The sequence below is a fragment of the Ruditapes philippinarum genome, unplaced genomic scaffold, assembly GCF_026571515.1.
Source record: "Ruditapes philippinarum isolate M1 unplaced genomic scaffold, ASM2657151v2 ctg721_1_1_1_1, whole genome shotgun sequence".
NCBI lineage: Eukaryota > Metazoa > Mollusca > Bivalvia > Venerida > Veneridae > Ruditapes > Ruditapes philippinarum.
Genome location: NW_026863746.1, coordinates 579,796 through 595,895, shown reverse-complemented (window position 1 = coordinate 595,895; position 16,100 = coordinate 579,796). Strand labels below are relative to the sequence as shown.

At 32.7% G+C, this 16,100-nt stretch overlaps 1 protein-coding gene across 1 annotated transcript; it reads right to left on the bottom strand.

Annotated features, from left to right (window-relative positions):
* Window positions 1–12,904: 12,904 nt before the first annotated feature.
* LOC132723208 (uncharacterized) lies at window positions 12,905–13,458 on the bottom strand. Its single transcript, XM_060707887.1, has one exon. The coding sequence runs from the start codon at window positions 13,268–13,270 to the stop codon at window positions 12,920–12,922; it is 351 nt and encodes a 116-aa protein (XP_060563870.1). The 5' UTR covers window positions 13,271–13,458; the 3' UTR covers window positions 12,905–12,919.
* Between the last annotated feature and the right edge of the window lie 2,642 nt (window positions 13,459–16,100).

Here is a 16,100-nt window from a genome sequence, read left to right as displayed (position 1 = left end):
ACTACTCTTTCAAAGGTTAAAGATCAACACTGACATCTGTCACTTGTGTTAATTACTTTTTTCTATATATCTGTGTGAATGATATTTGTTAATGAAAATCCATATACATATAATATGCTTTAATGATATCACAGGTGTTTTGTTGTGCGGCAATTGACTCAAACATCACAAATGATTGATATTCATGCAAGTCAATTTCATGGGCCATTCAAATAATAATATTATTTGTTCAATGGTTAATAAGGATAATATTTCATATCAAGGTTTTAACAATATTTTTCAGTGCATTTATATTTTCTTATATTGTAAATGACAAAAAGACAGGTTGGTTCAAGCTCTGGTTCGAGCCACACTGTGTACACATATGGATTACAAATGGTTATCGCTGCTAAAAAATGAATCACAATGGTGCAAGTTCTGGTTTGAGCCACACTGTGTACACATATGGATTACAAATGGATATCGCTGCTAAAAAATGAATCACAATGGTGCAAGTTCTGGTTCAAGCCACGCTGTGTACACATATGGATTACAAATAGTTATCGCTGCTAAAAGTGAATCACAATGGTGCAAGTTCTGGTTTGAGCCACACTGTGTACACATATGGATTACAAATAGTTATCGCTGCTAAAAGTGAATCACAATGGTGCAAGTTCTTGTTTGAGCCACAGTGTGTACACATATGGATTACAAAATGGTTATCGCTGCTAAAAAATGAATCACAATGGTGCAAGTTCTGGTTCAAGCCACGCTGTGTGTACACATATGGATTACAAATGGTTATCGCTGCTAAAAAATGAATCACAATGGTGCAAGTTCTGGTTCAAGCCACGCTGCTTACACATATAGATTACAAATGGTTTAGTATTGCTGCTAAAAATGCATCTCAACATCACCACAATATCTTGGTTCAATTTTATGGTTCTTACATTTGAGACAAAATGAATGCAGTTTGTCAAGTTCAAGCCTTTTTTTAGAAATATGCACTATTTTAATAGATATATGTCTTCTTATATCTGTTATTATGTTATACCATAACATTAACAGATGTTATACCATAACATTAACAGCATCTACATCATGATTAATAACAACTTTCAATCATAAAATAAGTTTTTATGCATCATTCTCTTGGCTTCAAATATGTCATACAGGAATAAACAATAAGCAAAGACAACAAAACAACACTACTGTTTAAACAATCTCGACAATAGAAGAATGTATCACCCTGAACGGATACCTCAGCCTTGAATCCTGATACTGTATCGTGAGGTCAATATAAATCACGATTCCTTTGATAGACATATCGGACTGTCTCTAAATAACAAAATACTCAATTTATTGCAAGAATTTTACTCTTACTACATGTAAAAGCCTCTTTAATGTATAGAAAAAAAGAAGATTTCTGATATTTTCCCTAGCTAACATTCATGAAAAGTTTTCTCTGCCTACTAGATACTTGAAGAAAGGTTATCATGGAAAAGATCAAGATGTTCAGATACACCATGTAAACATCCATGTCTGCTCTACTCCTTATCATATCACAGCTACAAACACAGACTACCGTAACTGATGTACTTTTGACTCCATGTAATACAAAAATCATATGTTCGCTCAGCACCATACTGTCATATCCTGGATGACTCTATAGACCATCTTACAGCCTTGCTGCATTGAATTCTAAATACATGCTTTATATGTGACGCAAGATCGTTCTACGATAACTGGAAAAAAAAGTTTCTGACAATCTGCCTATGAATGAAGAAGTTAAGAAACTTTTTGCTTAACTTCAAACTGAATTTGTGCTACTGACTTAGCCCTGCTTTGCAATTTAACTTATTTGACTACAAAAAATTCAAAATCGTACTACTTGTTCAGCAAACAGTAACAGAATTGGTCACACTGCTCGGAACAGTAGACGAGCCAAGCTCTGCTCTAAACTTTCGGCTTGGTAGTGCTTCATCTCTTTGTGTATTAAGTCCTTTGTTACATAAATCGATAACTATAAATTGAGACAATACAATAATGATGTTCATCATTCAACAGAAAGTTAAGTCTTGTGAGTAGGGTGGGTAGTAGCATAACAAATACTCTTGGTTGAACTATACCTTGTACTTTCTAAAAGTAACTACCAAACTACTCATATGTGGCAGTGTTGCTGATGGTTTATTTAGGACTAGTCATCTGAGGATTACTGGCCACTTGGGTTCAAATCCCATTTGGGGCACCGGCAGACTGTTGTTTCTATGAGCAAGAAACTTTACACTCATTGCTAAAAGTACTAGTTGGTTCAAGGAACAAATTTGAGTTTCAATAAGCTTATAGCTTCCAACACAAGCTAAAATAAATTAGTATAAACTAAACTAACTTTACTCAATGTTCAACATAACCAATTTCTAAAACCAACTGTACATATATAATGTTACTTATACTGACAGGCTAATATTTTCAACCAAATCAGCTACATAAGGACACCATGCTCTGAACTCACAAGTCCAAGAACTGTTAACCAAATACTCTACAACACAGATCATATTGAGCTGGGCTCAAAACTGTTAAACCATAAGCCTGTAGATACCTAAGCGACCAGAGCTTACCAAAATTAGCTACTCAGTGGTTAAATAGTTTTGAGCCCAGCTCAATATAATCTGTGTGGTAGAGCATTATAACTGCCCAGCTCAATATAATCTGTGTGGTAGAGCATTATAACTGCCCAGCTCAATATAATCTGTGTGGTAGAGCATTATAACTGCCCAGCTCAATATAATCTGTGTGGTAGAGCAGTATAACTGCCCAGCTCAATATACTCTGTGTGGTAGAGCAGTATAACTGCCCAGCTCAATATAATCTGTGTGGTAGAGCATTATAACTGCCCAGCTCAATATAATCTGTGTGGTAGAGCATTATAACTGCCCAGCTCAATATACTCTGTGTGGTAGAGCATTATAACTGCCCACCTCAATATAATCTGTGTGGTAGAGCATTATAAACTGCCAGCTCAATATACTCTGTGTGGTAGAGCATTATAACTGCCCAGCTCAATATAATCTGTGTGGTAGAGCATTATAACTGCCCAGCTCAATATACTCTGTGTGGTAGAGCATTATAACTGCCCAGCTCAATATAATCTGTGTGGTAGAGCATTATAACTGCCCAGCTCAATATAATCTGTGTGGTAGAGCATTATAACTGCCCAGCTCAATATAATCTGTGTGGTAGAGCAGTATAACTGCCCAGCTCAATATAATCTGTGTGGTAGAGCAGTATAACTGCCCAGCTCAATATAATCTGTGTGGTAGAGCATTATAACTGTCACATCAGTCTTGGTCTGCATAGTTTGCTATTCAGTCAGTCCATATTTTGTAATTTTTCCCTAAAAAATGATCAATGGATAACGTCAAGATCGTAACATGGACAAGTCAATTTAATAAATCTAGTATGGCAAGGGTTTGAATAGCCTTTTAAAACAAATGAGATGATATCTGTTCATAACTATTATATACTAATTTAATGTATCTACAGTTAACTGTGGACAAAAAATTGCAGCCATTTTATTCTCGTGGCTTCTATTGGTCACATGGTTTATTGTCTAAATAATATGCGTGCTTTATTTTCTTAAGAATTAAATGGCTAACATTTTTTTCTTAGACAATAAACCATGTGACCAAATTTTTAATGTAACCTATGGAACAGTACAAATTTCTTTAGTCACGTGCTACACTTGCATTAACAGTAAAAATAACTCCCATTGGCCTATGGGAAATTAATGAAAAAAAAAAAGTGAGGGGTAATAATATACTATATCAACAATTTTTAATTGTATGTTCATAACAATTACATAATACTAAATAGTATAGTAAATCTACAGATTAAACACTTCAAAGTAACTGAGACACACTGTAACAATATCTATAAAATCAATTTATACAATTACTCTCTCTCAACTTCTGCTGTTCTAAAATTAACTTGCTTCAACAGTAGCCAGGTTCCTGGAGGAGACATATATATATTAGTAATTAACCTTTAAAAACATGACTTATTTACCCTGACAACATACTACACGTGTAGAATACTATAATAATCGTTTATTTTTTTCTATTAAAAAAAGTTTCTATTTATAATATTTTCTATGCTGATACGCTTGCAGTAGTGTATCAAACACAGTCTAACTCTAAATACTATAATTATAATTACAATAAATAATATGAGAGGAATACACGACAACGCCCAAACAAGTTAAAAGATTTTATTTAAAACCTACTACTTAAAGTACTTTCAGATATTCACTACCCTCTTTCAAGATTATAATTATAAGAGACATGAAAAAACCATAAGAATCCAGTCTTTCTAAATATAAAAGAATTCAATTTGTAAACTTAAAATATGATATATATACAATAATAATAAAGCACTTCCCACAACGACTAAAGACAAAACTTTTTCTTTAATTTCTGACGATTATCAACCAACAGCCCAAAGCATACGTCATGCACATGATTGCATTTTTACTTTTATCAAAAGAGCTTGTTTGATCTAGACTACAGAAGTATTGTTTATTTAAAAGAGCAGTTTTTTCGTAACAAATTTTTTTTTAACTTAAGGCATGAATGCATCATCAAATGTACTTAATGTGCGCAGTATTTTACATAAACCAAAAAGAAGACATAAACAAATTTGATGCTCACACCCTGTGATATACTTATATAAATAACCATGACACAGCACATGTTCTAAATTTATCTCCCAAAATACTGAAATACATGTACACATATGTATGTACAAAGATTTGAATACTGTTGATGTACAATTTTACTTTTCAAGCTAGTTTTCCTATGAAGAATAATAAAATTATTCAGGAATCTTTGGTAATATTTATTTTTAAAATTTAAGTGTCAAGTGTCAAGGTAACATGCATCAAATTAATAAATATTTAACTTTTGTCAACTTGCCCTGCATCTTATTTGGATCTGTCCATAGTAAGTTTAAGGTGATTTAGGCATTATTTAACTTAAAAACACTTTTAAATCATTTTACCCTGCTTAATATCATGAGCATGTCCATCTTATTATCTGGACAAAACCATTTATGATTTTGAGGGTAAAATTCAAGATTAGACTTGACTATATAGGGAATAGTTTAGACCAAGATGCTACAGCTTGGTTGCATAGAAAGATGCAGTTGCCACTAGCAGATAATTTACTGATAAATATGAAAATTCTACATGCTACCCAGACTTAACCAGAGTCTACACTTCTAACTATTTTGAGAGAAGACCTTTTGCCTAAAAGTGGAGACAATAATGCAGAATTTTGTGAAATTTGTGAATTGTTCAAGAGTTGAAATATTACTTTATTTGTTTGTTTGTTTGATTGGGTTTTACGTATAGGTCATATGGCGACATTCCAGCTTTACTGGTGGAGGAAGACCTCAGGTGCCCTTCCATGCATTAATTCAGGCACAAATGGGCACATGAGTAGAACCACTGACGTTCCGTAATGTAGCTGGATAGCTTCCTCACATGAAAGAATCCAAGGTCCCTGTCGGGATTCGAATCCACAGCGGTGAGAGGCAAGTGGAAAAAATTACTTTATACACGACTTTTAAGCATTTTTTGTGTGTACGATAATCATATGATCAGTCAGTCCTGTAAAGAAACAATTTCAAAACGGTTCAATTTTTTTTCATAACTTGAATCAGTTAAATTTTTTGGCATTGCTGTTTTTTGTTATTTTATAAATTTGAGATAAAAGGATTTTCCTTAAATATGAAATGGGAGGCTTACATCAGCCCCTGAATAATAATTGTGTAATTTCCCTGTAGATCCATTGTGTTGGCAAGTTACAATATATTATCACTACTAGCATTCAGAGATTTAATGTACCATGTAATGAAGCTTAGGTTTTCATTTCTATATGTAAATAGTAAATTACAGTACATACAGAATTACAAATTGTTTAGTTTTTTTGTCGAATATCACTTTGAAGTGTAACTCCAGGTTTGAAATTGTTGTACTGCTAGACTGGTTTCACAAAAATTCAAATACATGAATTTTGGAAGATCAATGGTAATAATGCACTTTATAGTGTAAATTATAACTTTCCAGTCATCTCCAGGGAACAGCAGGGCCTTTGACTTTTGGATTAATCCAAACTGCCCTTAATCACTGCAAGTTACTGGTAAATATATCACCACCATCATTATGGTGCTATATAACAACAAACTGTTACACTGACCATGTGATGTGGGAACAAATGGGGGAGGGAGGGGAAGGGAAAATCTATCCCCCCCCCACCCCACCCAACACTGCCAGGAACTGAGGCTGGATTACAACTGACTGACTGGTACTGGTATAAATATACATGTATATCATCAATTTATCAATTTAAAGCATTTGTTTGATTGATTAAATGATTTTTATTTCCAATAAATATAAATCTTAATAAACATAGAATAAATGAAAGCTGAAGAAAGACAATACAAGTATTCTCCTAATAAGTCATAGTATGCTCTTTGTACAACAAAGTAAATATTTGGGAATCAATAGTTCTACAAAAAAGGTGATTCAGAATTTCAGTTTCAACCCCTTTACCCGTGTAACACATTAACATATCATTGTCATATATGCAGGGACAATTTTCTATTCAGTTGCGAAATAATGGTCAAATTTTCAGTTCTGCTTGAAATAATTGACCTTTTAGTACCAATACATAATCCATGATTATATATTCTATTAATGGTAAGCTTAAAGTAACTGGGGAAAACAAGGATTTACCTTTTGATACTTGATATATATAATCATTAAATCTTTTGTGCAAGGTCAAGAGGACTTTTATAAGTATATAATATTAACGGTTTTGGGCAGTCTTAATACAATATTAATTAACGGTTTGAGTTTCGACAACATTTTGTTAAAAAAAATATATTCAAACTGCGTCATTTAATCGTACAACGTTTTTGTTAAATTCTACGTCATTTCATCTCGCACTACATTATTTACCCCAGTCAAACAAAAGAATAAATTTATAGGATATAGTCAACTAACACTCTACGGGTCAATAAATATGAAAAACATACCATGTACTGAATATATTTTAACATCTGGTTCAAGTTCAAAATCTATAACATTCTACACACAATCTCAAGGCTTCAAAATTTATACATATTGTATCATGGTAAACAAAGATTCAGACTTTCAAAATAAAGTTGCAGTTAACAAAGGTTTATGTGTAGAAATATTCTCAAAATATCCTTATAAAATATATAAATCTTTAAGATACAATGTATAATGGTTTTATAGTAAAAAAAATTCAGTTACCATAGTATAACAGACTACATGTACGAGTGATCTTTTTGAAATTCAGAACATATCATAAATCATTATCTGTGTTATATTTCAATGCATAGAAAAGATTCTTATTTATGCGAAAGTATTTATTAAGCCTGCTGTCATATACGATTATACCTGTACAATATTTTACATTGTATATGACAAGTCTATATTATATATTATATAACAATTTCAAGTTTTTCAACCATTATGCCATTGACATTCATTCAAAATCTATTCAAAGGCAACATCGGAAAAAAAAGTTATTAATGCCAAGCATGTGTGTCGGGAAAATATGTTAATACGAGTTAGAATTTAAAACAACATTAGATACATGAATATTTAAAGGAGTCACATTTAACTGTGTTAAAAAAAAACACTGGATACCCACCACTGTAACTATAACAACAAAACATCTTTATCAGAAGTTTTCTCTTTGAAAATGTCTCACTAAAAAAATGTTAAAAATTTCCCAAAATTGCAATAAAAATAAACGCTTGTGGCTTTAAACTTTGGGGGGGCGATTCCCCTAAAATCAGTTGCATACCCTTAAAAAAAATAAAAATTATTTTTAAACAGAAAAATTTCTTCTGGGTTTGAGTTGTGATGGAAACAAATAATTAAAAAAGTATATCAAAGCGGGTTTTTAATTTTAGGGTCCATTCCCCTTTGAAATTAAAATCTCATTTTATGCCCATATATAAATATAAAAAAAATGGAAATTACATTGGGAATGTTTTAATAAATAAAAATTTCAAAATTTTATTTTTTTTCTTAAAATTTCCAGCCCCGGTACAAAAGGTTAAATTTTTCCTCATATTTCTCTTTCAAATTTTACAAATTAGTGAAATATATAATCAAGCATAATTTTAGAAGTTAAAAACAGTCATACTGAAATAAAAATTAAATTTGAATTTTCCATTTTTTTAGACAGGGAAAAAGAAAGCCCCGTAAAAATGTTTTTTATTTTTTTAACCTAAAATTATAAGGAAATAATTACATATATAATATATGTTTCTGGGTTTAAGACGGGCCATAGGTTTACCTAAATTATCTTAAACGATCAAATATCATTTGGAAAAAAAATTCCCAAGGTTACAAAATGCATTTTTTAAATAAAATATCCAAATATCATTATCTTTTCTAAAAAACAGGGGAATTTTTTTGTTTTTTTTTTACTTTTCAAATGGAAATATTTTTCAAAAAAATAAATATCTTTTTGGGGAGGAATAGGGGCGATTTTGCTAAAAATTTGGGGCCAAAAAAACCTAAATTTACGGTAAAAACCGAAAATTGGGTTAATTTTAAATAAATTGACCTTTGACCCCCAATTTTTAAAAAACTTTTTTTCAGAGTTTTTTTTTGCAATTTTTAAAAAAACAACTTGTGGCTTTCTGAAGGGGAAAGTATAGCACTATAAATCAGAAAAGGGGGAAAACCTGTAAATCAAAATCAAACAACTGAGAGTGGAATTTACCTACAGATTTGATAAAATTTTCAAGTTCAATTCAATTTAAAATAATTATTGCGTGGTACACACATAACACAGCAGAGTCTGTCTTTACTAAAGGCATAACTTTCTGTCTTTCAGTCGGTTAGATTTACCAAATAGCTAATGTCATGGTTCTGGTGAAGAATATGCACAGTGCATTTTACGTGACAAAAACAATATTTTTCAGGAAAAATATACCTATTTTGGGCTAGCGGAAACAGTCTTTTTCAGCTATAAAAATTAAAATATAGGGAAAAAAACACAGTTTATGTACTGATCCAGCGAAGGGTAGGTGGTCATGATCCCCAAGATTTGGCTATTATTGAATATCTTATTTAACACCAAGATTTGGCTAAAGTATGTATCGTGTGAAGTTGGCCCAAAATAAAATATTGTTTGTCCTCTCCCGCTACCTCAGTAACCTACCCACAAAAAATTACAGCTACCCAAAATAAATGTATTGTCAAACAAAAGCATAATATTTTTCTTCTACAAAACAGTCAAAACACCCACAAAACCAGGGGGAACCTTTGTCATTAAATAGAATAAACATTAAATATCGTCCTTAATTTATACAAACGGGGAAAAAATTAGCCAAATTTAAATTTGGGGTGAATTTTTTTTGGGACCGAACATTTTTACAGATTTTTTTTTCCTTACTGCCAAAATCCCGTTAGGGCCTAAATTTTTTAACTGTCAATTTTTTTAACCCCACGGGAAATTTTCTCCCCGGTAACTCTATCATAGTTTGGATTTGTTTTTAGGGCTTAAACCTGAAAGTAATTTAAATTTCCCTCTAAAGATCAATAGAATAAAAATTTTAGTATAACTTCTCCAAAAAAAAATTTTCAGTTTTGTACCTGTTCTTAACGCATACATGCGATTTATTTCAAATTTGTACTGTCTACTCTATCTTCGGCGGACATGTTTATGACCCGTCATCGTAAAAAAATCGATTCCCGTGAAAGCTGGTAGTAGCTACCAGTGTGTCTAGCAGGTAAGTGTGGGTTACGCCATGAAGATTAAATTAAACAAAATATCGGGGGAAATAAATTCCTATTCATCATTTTTAATAAATGGTGTGCATTATTAAATACTATTGAAAAAGTATCATTGTATTTAACCTAAAAATGCAATGGTCCTGTTGTTTTAATTATTTTTTAAAAAATTTTTAATACATGTAACTCAACATTTATCAATTGTGGTTTGCCTTCTTGTTACTGCTAATGACTGCCAAATGTCACTCTCGGATAAAATTACTGACTTTATTTATACATGCATATTTATATGACAATTAAGAACGTAAAAGAAATATGAAGGAAACTATTTGAAATACACTTCAAATTATTCAGTAAAGTATTTGTACAAATAATATTTCAAGAGCTCTTTTTCACCGATTTGCCAATGTATAATACCATATTAAACCTATTGATAAAGTTAAATGTTCTTCTTGACATACTTTATTAATTTACTAAAAAAGGAACTTTATTGTGATCCAGCCATATGCTGTGTAAACTATAAAGGAAGGGTCACATATTTTAATTGAAATAAATCTTTTTATATACGATATTAAAAAAAAAGTCATTGACAAGATCAGATTTTTCAAATGAACAGATTAAGACTTATAAATGTATAAGGTGTATGTGTTTGTTGTTTCATACTGTTTTGGTGACACTTTTGTTTTGTGTCCCTTGTTGTTTACTTCGTCTATGGTAAGTATCTTTCCCTTTGCCCCTAGTTTTATTTCTTTATTTCGCCCCCCTCCCCCGAATTTCCTATCCCTTCCCCTGTGCCCTGTTAACTTAGTGGTCCTGTTTCATACTGTTTTTGTGACACTTTTGTTTGTGTCCCTTGTTGTTTTCTCGTCTTTGGTAAGTATCTTCCCTTTGCCCCTAGTTTTATTTCTTTATTTCGCCCCCTCCCGAATTTCCTATCCCCTTCCCCTGTGCTCGTTAAATTTAGTGGTCCTATTAATCATTCATTTATTTATTTTCTTTGATTTTCCTTCTCAGTTACATTTTAGTGATAAGCCTGACCGTGCTCTCCCTTGCGCCCTGTCCCGTTTTAATTTAGAATCATCCTGGGCTCCTTGCCCAATGGTTCATGTTCCTGGGTCGTGTGGGAGTTGCGTTCATTGAACGCCGCCTTTCCTTGTTCATCTTGTTTATCATATTGTATACATGTGTACCAAACCGCTAACAAACAGATAAGGGGTTTAAATTAAAAAAGGTTGGAAAGGGAAAAGGCCCAAAGGTTTTTTGTAAAGAAAAACAAAAAAAAAAATTATCCACATTCATGTTTTCCACCCTCAAAAAAAACCCAAACCAAAAAACCCCCTAAAAACTGAAAACCCGAAAAAAATAAAACGGGAAAGTGCCCAAAGCGGTTTCGGGTTTTAGGGGGCAAGTGCCCCCTTTTTCCCCCGGGTTTAAAAGGAATTGCCCATTTTAAACTTTAAAATTTTAAATTTTTTTCAAACACCCAAAAAATGTTAATAAAAACGGGGGGAAATTGCATAATTTAAAGGGGAAATTCAATTTTAACCCGGGAACAAAAATTAAAATTTTTTAATTTATAAAGGGGTTTTTTGGGGGTTTGTCCTTTTGCAAGTTTTTCCCAAAAAATTTCCCCCTTTCTTTTTAACTTTTCTTTTCCTTATTATCAACGTCTAAATAACGTCACTAAATTTCCTCTTGCTGCGTTTTTATCATAAAAACCCCGTCAAATTGTGCGACAATTGTATTTTCTGAGGACTGTCTGAAATTTCCATTTTATAGTTTGAAATTTTTTAAGATTTTTTTTTCGGAATTTTAAAAGTTATTTTTGGTTGTTTTGAACTTCTTCCCCTTCAAACAACCGTCCTCAATTTTCTTTTTCAAAGATAATAAAACTAGAAATTGATATGGAGTTGTAATATAAATTGAAATTCTTTTCGGTTTTACTTCATCATGTATAGTTTAATTATAATTATAATTCATTTAAGATGTACTTACAAATTACATTGGTATTTTCGTATGTGGGGAATCATGGCAGGGTTTTAAAAAATAAAAAAGGTAGTTCAGAAATTTCACCTAATGATCACAGATGTTAATAAATCCAACTTAATAATATCTAATTTGACAATTTAAACGGACTTAATGCAGTATAAATCTGACATCATAAAACTATTTAATTTGTAAGTAAGGTTATCAGAATTTTTCTTTTCACATTCTCTTTTTAATGCTGAAATATTTGTGTGTGAATAAAAGATGTATTCCTGCAATAATTCATATAAATAACATAAACAAATTGTATAATAAAGCTTGGCAAATACAATCGATCCGCCGCCGATACCTGTGTTACACCATGGATTTTACCATGACACCGCTTTCCAATATGGCCGCTTTCAATAACATTCAACGATTAAAAAATTAAAGTGGAATATTTAGACTTCTGTTCGACTTTGAAGTATGATAATTTGGAACCTTGCATAAAAAACGATTCTCGTTCAGGTAATGTATACCGTTTCTTTGAAACTTTTCTATAGTTTTCGCTCCAACAACTTTCTAATTGGGAAGCGTCCGTGCATAAAATTGCAGTTCGTGGTTGGACTTGGAAAAAGACAGCGCCCGTCCAAAATTATCTCGGTGTCTCTTTGACAAGTCTAATAAGTTGGACTAGGGATAAATATGCAGAATTCAATTTTCATTCCAAGTTTGTTTTGAAATTCTTCTAATTTTACTTTTAGATAGAAAAAGTATTTTTGGATTAACAAAAATGCTTTATCTACCTACCTACATGTACAATGTACCTACCCTACACAAATTGGCATTGGTCACAGCAGGGGAAACATTCAAACAAAGATAATTTTAAGGCTGGGTATGTATTTTGAAAAACATGTATGAACTTTGTACATTGAGTAATAAATGCTAAAAATCAGAACAAACAATTCCTTAAAAAAATTCATAAAACATACCACACAACATTTTATTCTATTTAGAAATTAATTCATAAGATTAAGTAGTGCTCATTTTTTATGAAGTTCCAGACTTCTGTCCTCAATTTCTTGTTCTTTGTTGTTTTTTTTATCATGTCAATGTCAACAGGTGCAAATATTTTTATTACAATTTACATAATTGTTTATCACAGACAATATACTCACCATGAAGAGCAAAAAGATGAAGTGGAAGTGAATGTGTTATGTTTCTTAATCCTTGAAGCTGGGGAGGTACCCCTGCTGATTCATCAGGGCTAGAGTCAGAGTCGGGGCTACCACCCACAGCCCCTGGCCCAGAGCCATTGCTCACAGGTATGTGTAGTCCAGCAGGTGGATTCGTATAACTACCCAAACTTCGAGCCCTTGCTCGGCTACTTGCACCTGACATATGGGGACCAGCCCCATTTTGTGACCCCGAGCTAGAATATGTCCGAACCCTTGGAGAACCTGTCCCTGTGCTTTGTTTAGCACCCATTTCAGTCCAAATAACTACTGACAACTACACAGCTAGAAAGAATATTGTCAATTGGGTTAATATCCAGTTTATTTGAAAATAGATTCCCTAAAATGTAAACAAAACAAAGGATTCTTCACACAAATAATATCCTCGTCGGCCATGTTTAGTCTTCCTTGTTTGTGAGGAACCAACACAATAATGACGTAATGTACCATGTGACCATTGTTCCGCGGTTCATTTAACCATAATATTTATCCGGTATAGGCCTAATACCTTTACTGTACATAGCCTTCGCTAGTTATGTACATGCAAAAAAACCCAACTGTTTAATTTCAATAATGCACATAATATCGGCTAGTTAATAATTAGATCTAATGAAAAAAAAAAATTAATTAATTAAAAATTAATAAAATATTTTTTAAATAACTATATTTTTGACCTTACACATATTTATCATTCAAATAGAATTATAGATAAACCATCTTTGCCCTGGATAACAAAATCCATTAAAAAATTAATTCATAAAAGAGACCAGCTCTATAAAAATATTAAAAAACCAAAAAAATAAAAATAAATCTGATCATTATCAATGGCTAAAATTTAAAAATTTGAAATCGCAAATAAAAGCTAGAATTAAACAATCATATGAGTCTTACTTAGAAAACATCATGAACCTTGCAGATTATGATGATGAAACTATAATTACACAAAGTAAAGTCTGTACCAAAAAAAACTATACACACTTATAAAAAACTCTAAACAAGATTCACAAAGTGTGTCTCCATTAAAAGATCAAAAGTCTGGTTCTCTCAAAATTAATAACACTGATAAAGCAAACATTCTTAACAAACAATTTCAATCAGTTTTCTCACCAATTATACCACTTACACTTAAAGATAAATGCATACAAAAACTGAGACTCATGGATCCCAGAAAGTATTGTCAGTACCATCATCATCAGTAAGGCAGGTGTACTATTTAAAGCTCCTCGCCAACCTCAATGCCAACAAAGCTGCCGGCCCTGACAGCATTAGACCAATTGTCCTGAAGGAGCTGAGAGAAGAGATTGTTGACATCGTTGTAGTTCTTTTCCAAAAATCCCTGACCACTGGTAATATTACCAATGACTGGACCCGTGCAAACGTATGCCCTGTCTACAAAAAAGGTGATACAAGTGATCCAGCAAACTATCGGCCAATTTCCCTTACATGCATCCTCTGCAAAACACTTGAACGCATAGTTGCCTCTCAACTATCTTCTCACTTTACCACCCACAACATACTCTTTGATCTTCAGCATGGATTCAGAGAAAGACGATCATGTGAGACACAACTCATTGAACTTACTGATTACCTTGTTAACAACCTTTCAAATGGCAAACAAACAGATTTCATACTTTTTGACTTCTCCAAAGCTTTCGATGAATTAAACCATCTTAAACTCTTAGATACCCTTCAAGAACATGGTGTTTGCCCTCAAATTCTAAACTGGATACAGTCCTTCCTTATTGGCCGTAGACAGACAGTAGTTGTGGGTAGTGACTGCTCATCTGAAGTTCCAGTTACCTCTGGAGTGCCCCAAGGCTCTGTCCTAGGGCCCCTTTGTTTCCTTCTATATATCAACAAGCTACCATCTTCTGTCCTTAAATCCCAAGTCATATTATTTGCAGACGACACTGCTGTATACCTAACCATCAATTCCTCCTCAGACCCCCAACTCTCCAACATGATCTAGACAATATGGTTCTGTGGGAGAATCAGTGGGACATGGAGTTTAACCCTTCAAAATGCCAAGTCATCCATATCACCAAAAATAAAACCATAATTAAACACAAATATATGCTCCATGGCCAAGTCCTAGAGTCTGTTACAAATGCTAAATATCGCGGACTAGATCTATCTGCTGACCTTAAATTTAATACACATATATCTCGGATAACTTCCAATGCAAACAGATCCCTTGGCTTTATTAAAAGAAATGTTATTACTAAAAATGAGAAAGTGAAAGAACTAGCATACAAGTCCCTGGTCCGGCCACAGGTTGAATATGCCTCAACTATTTGGTCTCCTTACACTAAAACCAATATTGACAAAGTTGAGATGATCCAGAGACGTGCAATAAGATGGGTTAAAAGGGATTACTCCCCTCACTCTAGTGTCACAGCCATGCAGGAAGAACTGGGATGGCGATCCCTTGAACATCGCAGATTGGAATGTAGATTGATAATGTTTTATAAAATATACCATAACCTAGTTGCAATTAATCTCCCAACATATGTTCAAACCCCACATAGATTAGCAAGACATATGCACCCCTTATCCCTACGCCAAATACAGGTATCTTCCGACTACCATAAGTACTCTTTCTTCCCTCATAGCATTATACTATGGAAAAAACTTCCTAGTAACATTGCCACCCTGCCCAACTTGAGTCAGTTCAAACAGGCAGTGGTGGGTTTGCAGTACTAGTCTTACTCCCAGTGTTTTTAAACTATTTTATCTCTTATCATCTTGTTTCACTATTAACATTTTAACCATGACTAGAATACATTTTCAGTCTCACCTTCCAAGCATGTCAATGTTTGGACTTTTCTTTTCTTTTTTTTTTTTAGCTTTTCTTTTCACCTTTTACTAACAATCTGACGTGCACTAAATTCCTGCCTTTAACACTCGTAAGAGGAGTTGGCAGTATCCAGAGATAGATAGATATACACCCAACTCTAATAATTGATATCATTTTCAATTCTAGCGCCTCCTAAAATTGCTATAATTTGGGACATAACAATATATATCATATTATACTGTAGACTTAAAAAATCTTTTTGCAATTTATATACAAAAAATAAAAT